The 16929-nt window shown below is 41.0% G+C and overlaps 1 protein-coding gene across 7 annotated transcripts in view; it reads left to right on the top strand.

The window, feature by feature from the left end:
• The window catches only part of ATP7 (copper-transporting ATPase 1), a 43333-nt gene extending 26970 nt beyond the window's left edge, over positions 1-16363 (top strand). For 3 of the 7 annotated variants that reach the window (XM_022809570.2, XM_022809571.2, XM_086990713.1), the window contains exons 14-20: positions 2936-3096; positions 10203-10349; positions 11024-11122; positions 13648-13808; positions 15308-15407; positions 15772-15896; positions 16027-16363. In XM_022809570.2, the coding sequence (XP_022665305.1) occupies positions 2936-3096; positions 10203-10349; positions 11024-11122; positions 13648-13808; positions 15308-15407; positions 15772-15896; positions 16027-16092 (859 nt within the window). In that variant the 3' untranslated portion in view covers positions 16093-16363. Of the gene's footprint in view, positions 1-2935; positions 3097-10202; positions 10350-10548; positions 10881-11023; positions 11123-13647; positions 13809-15307; positions 15408-15771; positions 15897-16026 lie in introns of those variants that run through there. The other 4 variants (XM_086990714.1, XM_022809573.2, XM_022809574.2 and 1 more) reach the window with 4 other exon arrangements.
• Positions 16364-16929: the final 566 nt, after the last annotated feature.

Below are 16929 nucleotides of genomic sequence, written 5' to 3'. Positions count from 1 at the left end.
TATGACCACGATAATGCAACGATCCAGTTCTTCCGTCGGGGAATTTCGCGTTACTACTAGTTCGGTCGTAGGACTACATTAGTGTAACTACTACGATCTCAGCATTAAAGGTGATCCGATGTGTGAAAAATTGATTTCCTGTTAGCATTTTTTTCATTTGGTTCGCATTCTAAAGCTTTCCCACATCTCTGACTGTAGTTAGCACTTAATTGACGTGTTGGACAACAATTAACGTAAACGTATTGCCCACGAAACATGCGTCATGCCGTGTTTCTCGTTCCTCTGAATTAACAATACTGTCAAGATCTTGTCTAACTGAGCGGGACCTGAGACAGGTTTACGCACAGCATGATAGAAGAGGATCGAAAAAGCTGTATCCTAAAAGGGACTGGAAACACCTCTACATTGTCTTCTTGTCAACACGTTATTACCAGAAAACCTATTTTCTCTGTCTCACAACAGCCCTATCACCAATCCTCTGCATTAAAATTCGAGTATAGATTCGTGCACCTAACACTAGATGCGTCAAATATCAAAAACCTATTTGTTTTGTTTTTCTTCATTACCGGTTAACGCGTGCTGCTCGCGATTCGTTGCCCAAACCGGCTCACAGTAACGATAGGCAAGGCGTCTAGCGCTTTAACAATTTTTTTTTCTTTTTTGTTCCCGTGTACTGATTTTACTGTTCAGCAATGGAAAGACGGTCAGTTAGATTTCATCTCGATCCCATCTTTCGTCGCCTTCAACCGCTGTCTATTCTTGTCCTGCAAGTGATTTTTACTCGTCGATCGCCAGTGATCTCTCGGTGTGTTGAGCGCGGTACGGTGATATACGGCAACCGTATCGATGATAATTTCTGTGCTGTTAATGTTGGCGTTGACGCCGTTATTTCGGCGATGATGAAAACGTCATTTGTCTGCTAGTGCTGCTTCGGTGGAGTCATGACTTGCGACTAATTCAGCGAGAGGAGGACTGGAAAGACGACGCACAACGCCTGCTCCAAGTGAAAGGAATGGTGAGAAAAACTGAAAAGTGCGCCGCTATACACGAGGGTATTTATGCTCATTAAGCCGACATTATTCTAACTACGAGCAGCATCAGCGCGCCTTTTGCACAGCGCATATCCGCTGGCCTATTTGCTGGCGAAGAGAAAAGTGTACTTCGGCAGACTGCGACCGGCCAAGGGAGAACAGCGGAGACCGTCAAACCGTGAGAAAGGAGGTATGAGTTGCCAGGGGCTGAGGGTAGCGGCGGCAAAGGATTCCTCTTTGAAAGGGTCGGCAGCGGACTAAGCAAAAGAGTATTCCATCCGTGTAGTGCATTCGTGTGCGCTGTCTCAGGTCTGTTCTAGTCAACATCAGCCAGAATTAATGAGAGCGAGCAATAGACGAACTGTGTGCATTTCACTGTTTAATCAGTTCCAGTTCAACTTAGTAACTTCTTAGCACGCCTTTTTGGAATACGCTCCGCGGGCGAACCGTTTGCGTCATAGGCTTCCGTAGATGACTAATAATAACACTGAGTAAAAGAGTTGCCACAGAAAGGAATTCCTTGAATAACAACTAATAATTGTGTTTTCTATTGTTAGTTAAACTACTGCATCCAAGACCCTGCAAGGCATACGTACTAAACTCTTACCGCTTGCTTCAGTAGTCATTCTTTGTGGCTATTTGCCCCTGCGCGACGTTTTTCCGCCGCTGCATCTATGATGTGTACCTAATGTCTTCATCATGTGTTTTCTGTTGCGTTCTAACTGAGTTCGCTGTCTTGTTGGTTTAAGCCCGGACGCACCAAAGATCGGCGGAAGCTTCTATTTACCTACAGTCATTGGCGACTTGGAAGAGACGTGGGCGTCGGCAGGTCCCAGCTGCCTGCCTGATCAAACTAAAAGTGGAAAAGAGAGCAGGCTGCTCTTTGTTCAGCTGCTTATTGCCTTTATCAAAGCGCACGCTTTGCATAGGAATGGGGCGTCAATAGAATTTGGTTGGCTGGCTGGCTGGCTGGCTGGCTGTCAGCTCAGACAAGGAGATCTGTTTGACTCTGATCGCCCACAACGCAGCAGGCCGGCAGTGTGATGGATTCGATAACATCATTTAGCAGTTCTTCAGACTGCCACGCAACAGTTGCTCCTCTCATGCCGTCACGGTGCGATACGCGCTACGACCGGCCGCGATTTCTGGTGAAAAACAAGTGTGCTGCGAAAAAAGACGGGCATTTTTGTGACGAAACTCGAAATAAAAGTCTTACTACAACAGAAAAGCCGCCGAAAAGTTGACAATGATTGTATTGTACTGTAGTAGTATTTTTCTACATGCGAATCTATCAATCTTCTAGTCTATGATAATGCCAAGCGCAATAAATATGAACGTTTGGTACTCTTAATATCTTTAGTTTGTCCATATTCGTCTGTGGAAATTAAGAGTGTCCCGATTGCCTTCATTCGTATAAAAAAGGCGCTTCATGTATTGAGGTGCCTACAGATATGATCATATCGTAAATCCAAAAACGGAGGATACGCTTTGGAACGTATACTTGCGATTTCTATTATAGGTGATTACTGAATATTTTAATATCACTACGGCTTACCTAATGGTTCCTATAATGTCTAAATAATAAAAACGGGATTAAGTGAAATTTATTTAATGTCATTTGTCCTATTCCTCCTTCGCCTTTTAGTTATGTTCATTCAATGCGAGCAGCATTTCTGACACGAGATTTAATTGTCCCTAATTAAAGCCCATATATAATCACGGTCAAGGTAAGTGCTGGTTTTAGCCATTCCAAACTCGTGCTGCACTCGAGCACAGGTTAAATACTGTCCTTTGGAGCTCGTCTGCGCAAAAGCGGCAAATCGTTCTTAAATATTCGCTATGTATGATGCATATATCATTCATGGTGACCGACTATAACGGTTCTGTTCTGTCTGTCCTTTCAGTTATAAGCAATTGTGTGTCAAAATTAGCTCAGGCTTTAAAGAGGCTAAAAAGATGACAAACAAGGAGCTAGTAATCGATATTACAACGATTCGAAAGGCCTCTTCCGAAGACGTGAAGAAATTTCGCGAAGCAATCAACAACCTCGTCAACGAAGATCCATGTGAGACATCTTCTACAATTTTACATATTTGTTGTGATATTCATGGTCAAAATGATTTCTAGCCTCTCGACAAGTAAAGCGTGAAGTGATTTTAAAATGGGCAATGATGCGCTTGCAAGGTCCTATGTGCAAATCTAGATTTGTTGGCCGACCCATAGATACAGTTTTCCTGACCAGCAATTGCTCCGTGCACCGTGTTTTCTTTGCAGATTTATTCATTTATTTATTTATTAAGATTCAAATCTCTTTGTGATTTGTTTTACAATTCTATTGAATGAGTTATCTAAGACGTAAGGACTGAGCATGTCGGCCCCAGATTGGTGGATCTTTATACATCGTTCAAAACGAAGTTCGTAAAAGGACAATTTGCCTATTGTGTACCTCGGCTTCATCGAATGCTATCGCAATTGCAGAAGATAGATTTTTACATTAGCATTTGCCCAGTTGAGAGCACATAAACTTAATTTCGTTATACCCGACTTTTAACGTGAAAACTGGCTCTATCGAGTAGCACAGTAACGGTCAAACTCCTCATACAACAGGAGCTGTTAGAGCTTCGCTTTGGATACGTATAGATACGGTCACGGGAGATTAGGTGAATCTGACAAAATTTGAATCCATCTTGTTGAAAATTGGGCCATTAATAACACTGACCACCTAGAATCAAAGATTTACCCTATATACGATTATCGATTTGTTAATTGCACTCATCAGCAGCGAGCAATCATCGAGGCAGTGACTTTAGTCCTGTTGCAGAAATCTGATAGCCTATTCAGGGTCCAATAACATAACAAATATGTTCGGAACCAAAGAATAAATAAAAGTATATTTGTAGTCCTTAATACGGCCGTAGTTGTCCTGCCCGCAACATATTCGTCGTCTACGATCTCATTTTAAGGCGAAACATTTAATTGAACAATGTGCAGGATGGTTTGTTAAGAATTACTTGTATTGCGGGACACTTGGACGCAGTTGGGGTCGTACTATGATGTACTCTTGAGCCATTTTCGTAACTCATCATTTATCCCATCTATAAAGTAGCATCCTCATTATAAACACACAATACAAATTGAAGTCATGGCGCAAAATTTAAAAAAAAAATTCTAAGTGGAAACTTTATTTTCTTGTTAGATGCAAATCTGCTTAGCTCTGCGGCCATTGCTTGTAGGAATTTGCTCGGCTCTATGATCCTGTAAATTGGTGGCTAGCTAGGTTGTCGCTGGCGGACTATAGACGTATTCCTAAATAAAGTTCAGTAGCGCGTTATATCTACGCCTACGACGGATGACTCTAACAGCCGGCATATTTGAAGTTTCTACTATTCATTTTTTAAATGGTTGTAATGATCACGACTCATGTCTGCCTGTACTACGACAACTACGATGCTCTAGCCGTCGAAACGTTCTCACCTTTCCTTGTACTCACCGTACGTCAGTTGTTTTTCCTTTTTATAAGGCAAGTTGCCTGTCTGCCTGCCTGCCTGCTTAAACAAACATGTCATATGTTTGTTTAAGTTTACTGAAAATATTAAAGCCACCTAACGCTGTCATACAGCTAGTTTTTTAAAAAAAGAAAAAAAAACTTTTTTTTTTTCATCATCCTTATCGCTAGCGGCGCTGTCTGCACCGATGTAATCACAGGCTTAATCACTCTCACGACCTCCGCCACTCATACAACCACTGCACTTATTTTAATGTTAAGTAAAGCGGAGCATCGTACTCGGCGCGCACCCCGGAACGGCTCCTGTTGGCCCCGCACGGGGCACAATTCCGCGCATGATTCCCCCTATATTTGCTAAATTGGTATTAGATACGAACGGACCAAGCCTACCATTGGTGGCGCACTGTTGCCTCACGCTTCGACAACGATGGCTGTTGTTGTCTTCGACCGTATTTTTACTGTTGTAACAGAAAAACGCTGTTGTAAGAAGCATCGGGCATCCCCCACGGAACTCCGCGCCAATAAGGAAAGCCAACACAATTGTAGACAAGCAGATGCAACGTGGCTTCGTTGGCGACGCGGGCATAGCGAAGAGTCATGGATGACGTGTTCAGTGGGCGCTACGCATACTGTCGCTGACTGTGCTGAAAAGAAGAACGGTTATTTATCCAGGATATGACACGCAAGGCCCTTTTAGAATTCATATTGTCGGTCCGTTGACAGTAGCCCACGGACAAAGATCGCGCCAGTCACTTGGCTGCGCACCGTATTCTAGACCGGCACTATACCCATTTTACTGAAGTACGTTATTTGAAGCATGAAGTATGTTAAAAAGTACAATGTGAAGCATACTGAGTTTCGGATATGCGAAACCTCTCTCCGCTCACTTCAGGTTTCGTGGTGATTATTGAAGAGGTTGCCAACCATTCTGCATGCATTCTATCATATGTCGATCCCTGCTTCATCTTCGTAATCAACACACAAATAGGCACATTTTTGGAGTTGCTTTATCGGCCTGATTTATTTATTAGGTATTTGTTCAGCTATTTTTTAGCATTTATTAACGTGGAACAAACACGTAGCTATTGTTACAGATTTCCTTCATCGTACTGGGGCTGCAATTAGTTTACTGTATGTGATGTTAACCGAATGCTCTTTTATTATAAACAATGAATAACAAGTGAAGTCGGATATGAGGTTGAGCAAGTCTATGTTGGGATCCTTGTGTCATATTAGGTAATCTTAGAACTATACGACTTCACTGTCGTACTACTTCAGTACGTTAGAACTTTAGAACACCAGGTTCAATGTCATGTTCCAACAACAGTTCGCCCCCATGTATGCAGCCTTGATTAAGACGTAAATTCTGTATACTTGCCAATGTGCGCTATTCAGTATGATGCCCTGGTGGGTCATCTTGGATCAAGACAAAATGCCACTATCGTGTGAGTTTGTGGCCGAATAAGATAGTGGAAGACCTAGCCAATTTCTGACTTTACCGCTCTCCTAAATAGGTTTTAGATGGTAGCATGAACCGTCCTATAGAACCGGCCGATGACTTGCGTACAGTTTATACTCTAGCATTGGAGTTTCAAAAAGCTGTTCTTCAAAAAACATTCACCTATCTAAGTTAGATTGTGAAGTGACAAAATGGATCCGAGCAAAAGCCTTAGAAGTTATCCATACACATGTGTCTTCTGTAGAGAAGAAAGAAGTTCGTGGTATCCTTATTCTACCAAATTTTGGCATTTCGCCTGACTTTATTATGAAAACGGGTATTCCGATAAAGCCAGAGCTCTCATTTGTTTTTTGCAGATAATAAATTCGTGATAGGCAAGCGAAGCCAGGGGTTCGCAGTGGTAGGTTCTTAGCTCACCAGTTCGTGAGTACATTCAGGAACCGGAAAAATATAGTACGATATCGTTAGTTGAACTCACACTTGACGGTGCACCCCAGTTAATTCCTCTCAGGTTCATATGAGCCGAAGTCTACCGCATTCATAAAGGGTATATATAAAGTTATAATACAATAAATGGCTTTCCAAGCATTTTTGTTGGCCTTTATATACACTCATCAGTAAAAATTGATTGCATGATACCGGTATACTTGACCTCAATCATCGCTCCTGATAATTGGCACGACAGCCGCTCTGTAGCACTTCCTATGATAGACTTTGCTGAGAGTCTGTTGCAATCGAGGGCTCACGTGAGAACAATTTTATTTAAAATGTGTTTAGATTAAGCTATGAAGTCGGTGCTGTAACTTCAGATATAGATAAGGTGTCAGGTCAACTAGGGTTGGATCGAGGATATTGCTTGTTGACGGACAGATGTCAGGACACGCTGTGGCCCTTCTTATACAGGAATGACTCGCTAACATACGTTCGAAATCAAACATTACTGACTGTCGTAAATAACATAATTTATACAGTCTCTAGCTGTGACTATATATACGCATGATCTCATTTTAGAGATATACTTAACTCGAATTTAAATCGTAACCAGCTAAGTGCTTCGACTATTACCGTGGCTTCGCTCAGCCGTTTCAACATGGCTTGAGGTCTTGCTCCTTTGACAGTCGAGTGGTATTTTTCGATTCGAGTATTTGTCGTTGCAATATATATATTGATATACATAGCATGTGGTTAATTAAACATCGTGAGAATAGAAAAAGTTTTTATCGCTTTTTTTTTCGGATCAGGATTTTCCGGAACTCTCAGAATATAGCCTGTGTATTCATTATTAGATTTGTTACTGCTGATCGAGCTGGCTCCTGTTTCGTTTATGTAATCCTCAGTGGTCTTAGTAGACCGCCATTCGACAAGGATTTGTTGCGCCTGAGCATTCTCTTTAATTTCCTCTCAATTCAAGTAACGGTCGTTGCTGTTTCTGCTGTTACGTCGCGTACCCTGCCCCAGCAGTCAGAGCTTGGGGCCGTGTCAGAGCTAACAGACCTTTGAAAAGAAGATCGTGAAGTGTCAGACAAACAGAAAAGAAGTGCCATATCCCCACAGCGGTCGTTCAGCTAGAAAAGCCAGAAAAGTTACATAATTATCTGCTAGCATTTTGATAAAATCTGCATTGCAATAATAAGTGCATCAGCATTACAAATATGGTAGACAAAATCGAAAGAATAACTGGATAAGAATGTTATGTATGCATACTAGCAATAGAAATGATGATCTTCTTTCCTCAGCCTAGCTTCTTTCTTCCAACCCGGTGCGCGTCTCGCATGAAGTGGTCTGCACTTGTACCATTTACAGCAGCAGCGTCTGGGCATAGCTTCGGTCCTAGCCTGGCTTTAAGTCCATCTTGAGGATTAAATGTGGGGCCTGTTTTGTATAAGATATGTAGAAAACTTCGCAAATGCTGCGTTTGAGGGACTACTTGCGTGAGACTATCCTCGTGGAAGGGAGGTCACTTAGAATTCACGCATTGTTTATGTCAAACCTCGCAATGCCAGAGATTGCCAGGATCATTTATTATTGGCACACGTGGGCGGAGTGTCATTGAGTATATTCGGTTACCTGTAACTTTGTGACAAGCTCATTTGTTTAAATTTCGTATTGAATGGAAACGCAGCATCGATCCAGCAGGAACGTGATACGTTTTTTTTTTTACATCGAGCATCAGGTAGCATCGTACGATCGTGCAAATAGTACTCGGGAACATTTTAGTAGTTCATATAACAGCTTTTTTGTTGCCGTGTTGAACTCGATCCCGCTTTCTGCTGCTGAAGTTCAATCGAAATCTTCGTTTAGCGAATGCCGTTTTACATTGGTAAAGCAGTATACCCGATGAAAACATTAAAAGATCTCCATTTACAGCCATAAATCAGCGATGTATTGGGAAACAACTATTTGATTAACATAGAAGAAGTCTTAAAAAAAATTGCACCCTCAAATTATGTGGCGTTATATATATAAGCTAAATTGGGCGAACTAGGCGGGTTTCTCTGGCTGAAATATAGTTGATCATTATTGAATCGCACTTAGTACAAAACATTGCTTTATTCTATCTAAACATTACAATCACTTGACACTGCTAGCATAGTCGAACGGTAGTGGAGGGCAAATGCATCTTCATCTTGGAAGAATACACAATGGTAATGATACGATTTTCAATAGCCATCATTTGTCTTATCTTTACAATCGAACACACTAGTTTGTGAGACAGTATTAGGCCAGTATTTCAATACGAAGAGATCGTACCTCGCAGTAGAATTAACAACAAACATATTGTTGACTGATAGTTGTTATTACATTTATCCATAGCTAGAATTGTTGGTCTTCATTGCTAACGTTAATGATATTCGTCGAAAAAACACAATACGCTTACATGATCCGGCTATGAGTACCACTGCAATCTTCCATGACTTATGCGGTGTGATCTAGTTAATTTCGCCGAAACTCTTGTAAAACTTTCTCTTCTGAGCTCGTTTTCTTGCGTTCGCCTCTGGCCAGGTCGTTCCACCATTCAGACGTACGACAGATTGTTCAGCGGTCCGACATTGCCAATGAATTGAAAAGTTCGTAGCGCATACCTCAGCTGGGCGTCTGTTTTATTAGGAATCATACATACACCACAGACGTTCAGCTAAAATGCCATAACTCGTTTGGCACTTTGCCAATGATGTTGAGGCAAGTCTGCTTCCTGTCGAAACAGCTATGGTATGAGAAGCCCCTCTGTCAGATAACTCTGGCTAGCAAAACCTCAGATCTGGTCAAGGCGACACAGCTGGGCTCTTTTTCTAGAGAAACTGGCAATTTGGTTCGTGACTGACGCTGTCTTTCTCTAAAGACACCAACCAAAATATCTACTCAGTGCAGAGTTAAGTAAGAACAGCCTAGAATCAGAGATGAAGTATTCACTTACGAAGCGATGAGGTAAATACGAAGGTCTTCTACTTACAACTGCTAGACCTTATGGGATGATATGATAAACCATATTCGAAAATCCACTTTCTGCTGACGACAAGAAAGCACGGGCAAAATTATCCGCGTGGCATAATTGCCTGCGAACACGCCAACGAGCTGTCCCCTTGAGTGCTTTTTCTACGGATGGAGTAATGTCATCTTTCCTGGCAGGTATCCAGCTATGCTTTGAACGGACCGGCATAATAAGAAGCGTCTATTAACCCTCAAATCGGTGCAGTACAATCTGCTCACAAAGGCTGTAATTGGCCTGAAAAGGGATTTTGTTCAGTGTAGAAAAACGTAACGTTCTCTGTTATGGCACACGCTATCGTAGCCGTGTTTACGAACAGAGGGTTTATCTTTTGAACAAAGATACTTTCGATTTTCTTCTAGTAATATCACGCAGCTGGGTGACGCCTAAATAATTCTGCTTCGTTTACTGTGGCTACGTTTTTATCTCAGTAATCTACGTTGAGTATGACCGTTCTGCATGCCCAAGCAAAAGCCTTGCGTCTAACTATAATTAACTATAGACAATGGACAGTAACTATTTGCTACATTTTACCCATGGAATTCACTAATAAATCAATTAGGCATCACTAACGCTCCGACTCGTTGACGCCCTTCGCAAATGCTGAGGTTGTCTTAACGATGAGGTCACATTAGTGATAACGATCGTCATAACAATCATATTATAATTAATAATAATAATACATTTAATAACCAAAACAACTGGCCTCGTTCATTGCAGCCTTCATTCACCCACTTGATTTCCGTCGTGTCCAAGAAGATTTGCATTTTTGCAAACGGTACATCTTTGCTGGTAAAGGCGATCTTAATAGATCTGTGGAAATTGCCAAATACTCACTTGAATGGAGGAAGTCTTTTGGTGTAAATGGTGAGTTTTGGGAACACATCTAACTATCGCTATTACGGCGCAGGCAAGTGTAACATTTATCAGGCGTTTTTCGCACTTCGACAGAGTTGCAGATAATTTTATGTCGATTCGATCACTGCGACTTCGGCCAAAGCGAGTGAAATTTTCCAGCCAATATTAATCCCTTCCGCAAGCTTCAATTTTCGTCTATGCTTTTCAGCTTAAACAACTTCCCAGTTTGCTGATAAGCGTTATAAACAGATGGTCTATTCAACAGCACGAGACGGTTTCGAGCATGGCACTTGGTTTAATTCTACCGGCCAGGGACGGTTTGTCGAAGAAAAGTGGATACTTCTATTGTACCTATACAAATTGTACCTTGTGGCTCACGCTGCGTCAGGATAAGGACATAACAAGTTAAAGACAACATACCAAGACAGCTACGATGCACCTAACTAGCTTGGCACAGAACGCTCGACCTTGAAGCAGTTGTTCATTCTTTGGATTCTTATTTGCCAGGCCGTCGAGTATTTTCGAGTCCACCGGACCAATGGCTGCTAATTTTCCAACATGTAAAGAAATGTTCAATAAATGTAATTTCCTAACTTGAATATTTGTAAACTGAACACCGGATGTCAGCTATCAAATTATAATATAAGTAGATATAATATAAGACTATTCTCACTTTGCTGTAGATTTCGACGAAAAAAGCCCAGAGGGAGGCTTTGCGCTGCGACACCTCGAGGGCCAATCAATTTTTCCATATGGAAAGACGAAGAGCGGAGCACATGTTTGTGAGTACCATCATTTCGTAGTGTTTATCAACAGAGCACTCGTTAAATGGCTACAAACAACAAAGTCCACAAACATAGGCACATTAACGCGTAAACTCCAATCGAATTGCATTAGATAAATAATCTTTACCGTTATAGCTAGACTAATGAACTACCGTAAAAATGCATCTATAGGATCCACTAGGTTTTTCCCTTCTATACGGTATTTAAAGCTTTTTTTGGTAGCATCTAACTTCCTATCACGCAAATTTTCAATCAATTTTCGTTTATAGTATAGCAACGGCATAGCTTAACTTACTGCTACCTCTATGACATTTTGCGTCAGTTCGTTATGAAACATATGTTAGAGCGCTGCCGAGACGAGAGGAGTTTCGCTCACAAGTTAATATTTGCCGCAGCGAGGCTCCGTATAAGTTTGTTAAAGTTACGGTCATAATATTTCATATCGTAGCGGAATGTATATACGTAACATGTTGGAACGTAAATGTCTGCTCTCGATGCCGTGTCAACCCTCCACCATCGATTGAGATAGATCTCATCTATTCAGTGGATACAGACACTGACATTATATTCGTCCTGCTAGAATATGTTTATTGGCATTTGGATCAAATCCAGGTATTTGTTACAGATTATTATAGTTCTTAACGCGTTTGCTGTGGGACTCGGTAAACGTTAGCTTCGGGTCGACAGACGAAAATGCCAAAACGAAGGGCAAATGAAAATTACGATAGGTAAAGTAAATACGTTTGCTGAAGAAGATTAGAAGCCTTTCAAATAATTAACAGTTGTTTTTCTTTATGGGATTATTATAGTATTTGACAGGATTAATAGGAAGGCTTCTTTTTCAATGGAACTATACCTATGTGTGTGTTTATGGCGGGCGTAAAATTTTGCACTCAACAACGATTTTCGATGACGAACTTTAGAATACAAACTAGAGAAAGCTAATTATCAACACCGAGTTCATTCGCACGTAGCGTAGAATTACCGGTCACAGGTAAATTACAACCACCGCAATTTTGGTTTGGGTTAGCTGGTATACATGTAAGCATTTGCCTTATTCAATACATAGGTGTTCTAAATTTCATTCTCATCGTTATTTTTACTACAGACCTCATCAGCGAAGAGTCATTTTTTGACGTAGCCACCACCGAAACGTGAATCTTCCTTTACCGTAATAAATGATTTACTCTAAATAGGTCATAGTTTGAATGTTCATGACAAAATTGCGCCATTAGCATTTATTTTGAGATATTTTATCACGCAATGGTAATAACAAATCACGCGTCCGGTCATCGGCGATCCCTGACCTCCTCTGGCCACGTTCGCTTACTCCTCCTTCGCTTCGATATACTTTTTTCGTTCTCTCGCATCTTGTTATACATTCGTGTTTCTGTTGATACTGCTTCTGAAGGCAGTGATAACCTTTAGACAACAGAACATGGCCCTACGGTAACAGCTCCGTCGGCATAGCTCTTGCTGCTTCCATATAACCATATATATAACCAATCTGGTCATCTTTTTTAATCTCAAATACGTATACCTTCTCACCAGCGTACCCATTCCCAGGGTTGCCAATATTCCTACATGTGGTATTATCGAATTTTCTAGCAAAGTTAGTAGTGAAGCGTCGTTTTTTCAAAACTGCCTGTCTTGAATCTGAATGGAAGAAGAGTTGAAACATTAGGAAATGTTCGATGCTTGCTCGTTTGGTCACTTGTTTGGTCGAATACGCAGAATTATAATTTAGAAAGAAAACTACATAGTATACTTTCGAAAAGTTCTGTTACCGGTCTTTTTTAGCAACAACCGATAACAGTGGTGAGATGTTCTCGCAGCTGGAAAGGAGAGTCTGGAATAGACTAGGTAGTACACATTGTTAACAGCGGACTAGATGAAACCAGTTTATACACAATATATATAGCGCAAACATTGGCTTGTTGCGAAATTTGGTTTAATCTTTAAAGCTAATTACGAAGCGGCCCTAAAGAAGGCCGTTTTCTTTCGAAGGAAATTCTGAAATTAAGAGAATTTACATATGCCAACGAGCAGTTTCCGATTTGTCGCTAACAATTGGGTTCTACGACGGCGTCAACGTTGAATCGATTATACAGTGATAAGTATGTTCTAGCAGAGTTAACAAGACAGAAAAATACCATTGATATCTCTGCAATAACATGAACAGTACAATCACTATTAAGGCCTGCATCGCTTACAGTCCCTAACGGCACGTTAGGCCAATTCACAGTTTCCGCATGCGTAAGTATAGTTATGAAGTGTCATCGGTTCCCTAATTAAACATTGTTGTACAGTTTGTAGGCTCTAGCGTTTTCAGTTTACAATCAACAAAATACCGAGCCCTAGAAAAAAGTACGCCTAGACGCTATGTACCTTTCCGACGAAGTGGCTGTTGGAGATTCGAAGGAAAACATCACGAGCAGCGTTCGCCCGTGGCACTTTCTAGTCGTGCAAAATTCCTACGATAACATAAACAAACCAGATACGTTTCTCTCTTCGTTCTACAGTGATATTTCGGTGTCGGCACCACTTCAAACCCAAAAACGCTCAGGAGAGACTGGAACATCAGAAATTGATAACACACATCGTCGAACTTATGGTTATCGAGCGCGGCGTCAAAAGACTGGTCTTTATGTTCGATTGCCAAGCGGCCGGAGTCAGCAACACGGTAAGCAATGCGTACGTCGAACTGCTGTCTATTTTATTGCACGCTATTTTTTTAATTTATTAAGGAGAAATTAATGGGAACAATAAGTATAAATAGAGCCATGCTTTCTGTGTTTCGAGTAAATGTTTAAAAATGCTCAAAGTCATGTACAATCTATGATTGCTAACGGAGCTTGAATCAGTGACTCCCAACACTCAACCACCCGAGCCGTTACGCCAATGTAAAATAGAATTAATTTTATTGCAATTTCATTTAAGTACACGTCAACAGCAACGGAATGTACGATGATAGGAGCGTGGGATGTACAATACGACCAAGAGTTTCTTCATATTCAGAAGTTGGCTGTAAGATTACAGGAGCCATCTAGATCTTCTTCGCGCATAAACATTTGCTAAAAAGATCATATATTTGATACAATTAATGAAAACAACTTGCTCACTTCTTAATAAAACGGTTCTTAGCGTCCATGATTTTTATAAGTGCTAATTACACAAGTACTCGTATTACATGCTACATTAATAACAGCTATGCGCTTGCTTCGGAACTCAGATTTATGTGATTCAAGCTCTTGTGAGTCTGAAGTCGCTATATCGTTCAATCGCAGAGTCTATCTGGTCGTTGTGGATATCGCTTTCAGACTTCTAACGATGATTCTTGCTCACTTGCCCAGCCTCGTGCCCACCCAGTACCGGTACGGTAGGCGGCGCAAGCGCGCGTTATGCACAGGTTTTCTGGGCTATTGCTGCTACTGTTCTTATCGTTACTGGCCACTTTGCTTGGGACTTTTGAACGCAGCCGAACGTCCAGATGGAAGCGATGCGAGACTGATTGACGAGAACACTTCAAGGCCATAGCCAAAGCCCAGCAAACATTTCGTTTGTTTTTCGCCTGCTGCGAGTTGTAGAGAGAGATTGTGAGAGAGTGAAAGAAACTTGATGGTTCTGGGTTTTCTACATATATTTAGCCGAAAGATTTTATAACATGGGACAATCATTTATTTGTTTGGTACATCGATCGGCCGAAAAGGGCCAACCCGTACAAAACAAACAAATATGGGTGTAGAGCAAACGTCCATGTAAACGGCGACCATTTTGGGTCGTAGTGATATTTTTGAAACGTTCCTGCACGCCAACAATTAGCTGTCGTACGGCATTGACCTAGAGAAATTGCATTTGCCGAGATGTCGTCCGATTGAAGATATTATTGAAGCCTTATCGACAAATATCAAGCTAACTAGCTGAAGCCACGGTAATGACGTGTCTCATCGCGCTAAATACATGCTGATGCTTTTTCATACGGATGATATTCATAACAACAATTGTTTTTGTTCGCGTTACGTTTTTTTTTTTAAACAGTTTGAACCGTTTTACCGGTGAACCTGAATGTATTTGATCATGTGGTTCCCCCTGAAAAACCAAAATGGCGGTGGAACCAGGGTCGAAAAATGTAGCTTCTATATTTATGCTCAATTGTCTGTTATTAATATGTCGTTTTCACAGGACATCGAAGGTATTAAGTATATCATTACGATCTTCAAGGATTATTATCCCTACGTTCTAGAAAGGATCTACGTTGTTGAGATGCCTTGGATTCTGAGCGGTAGGTATCAAACCCAGCCAGCGTCAAGATCTCAAAAATTAGAGAATTACACGAGGCAAAAGTAGGTCTGCAACTGAGTAAGAGAAGTTTTTAGATCGTAGACATGTATATAGGAAAAATGAGCTTGAAGACGTAGGAAACGTAAATTTATAATTAAAAAATCATCCGTTTCAATAGTAGACCTAGTTTGCCCCGTGCTAAGTGTTGTACATTTTCAATCGCGCACAGTTGCTATCTTACTTTTGCCTCCTAGCCTTCGGACATATGTATTATCTATGCGGTCCATTTATTTGGTGTGAATTACTCGCCGATCAGATAGTAAGCTCGCTGTTGTTGTCATTGTGTTCTTTGCAAATACTTATAGCGACATGGAAAATCATTAAGTCGTTGCTGCCCCCTGAGGCCCAGAAAATAATTACGTTCAGAACGAAGAGGGAGCTGCTCCAAGAGATTGATGCATCTAATTTGCCAAAATGGCTCGGTGGAGAGGTAGGTGCGCAGTAATGTTTTGCTGTCACATTAACATACAATATGAGCTTTTATTTTAACTAATGTATAGCGAATGTACAATTCTTCATCGGCGTATCCTAATTGCTCAAGCAAATGCGTCTCATTTCAGAACGACTACGACTACGTCTATGTACCTGGAAAAACGTTGGGCGAGTTTTGTCCTCCGGTAGAGTAGGCTGCATCGTACAACGAAAAAAACTAGTTGCCTTCACGATTATATATGATCAGTTAGATTGTATGGACGGAACGAAATTTCGAAAACAGCGACCGGGAAGTGTCATACCAGCCAACGAGCAAAAACACAGTTATCTCTTCTAAGGTTTCGTCATTTTGATACGATATGATCATATTGAAACTGTAATAATATTCACTATTGACTAATAACGAATATGGTCCAAGTTATTCTACGACCGTATTAAATAAAAAACACTCAAAAATGATTGAAATTTAGCTGTCTTCGATAGCCGTAGGTAGGGAAAAATTATTCGGTTTTCTGAGGCGTTAATATGAAGTAAAATTCAGGTAGCAAATATAGAGTCATAGCATATGTACAGACGCTTCGGACTCATCAGCAGGGTTTCGTCCTATTTTGAATATGTCGTTCGCATGGTGCGGTGTTCGTTCCTCTGACCGAGTGCTACTCGTGGGTATTTGCAACAATGTTCCTGTGCGGCTAATATAGATGCTCGCCGAACAAGCAGCGATGGCTTGAAAGATCAAGCGTGCGTACGATAGAATGAATATTAAGAAAGAAATTTGGTAATAATCAATCAAGGACATGTCTTACTATTACGTTATTGCCGTTGGGAGTTTTATATTTTAAGGCAGATGTCGTTGACTTCGAATGCGCACACTTCAAATGCGCATAACTCTTCAACCGCTTCAATTTTAGGTTCCATTTTTTTTATGTAGCAAGCTATATTGTTGCCTCCTCAAACCTTTGCTAATTCTTCGTTCTCAGACATTTTGTCCGAGCGTTATTTTCGACAACACGACTATGGTACCATATGTA

Source organism: Varroa destructor, unplaced genomic scaffold (assembly GCF_002443255.2).
Source record: "Varroa destructor unplaced genomic scaffold, Vdes_3.0 BEIS01000005.1, whole genome shotgun sequence".
Lineage (NCBI taxonomy): Eukaryota > Metazoa > Arthropoda > Arachnida > Mesostigmata > Varroidae > Varroa > Varroa destructor.
The sequence above is the reverse complement of the archived record's forward strand: the minus strand, read 5'-3'. Positions and strand labels throughout refer to the sequence as shown.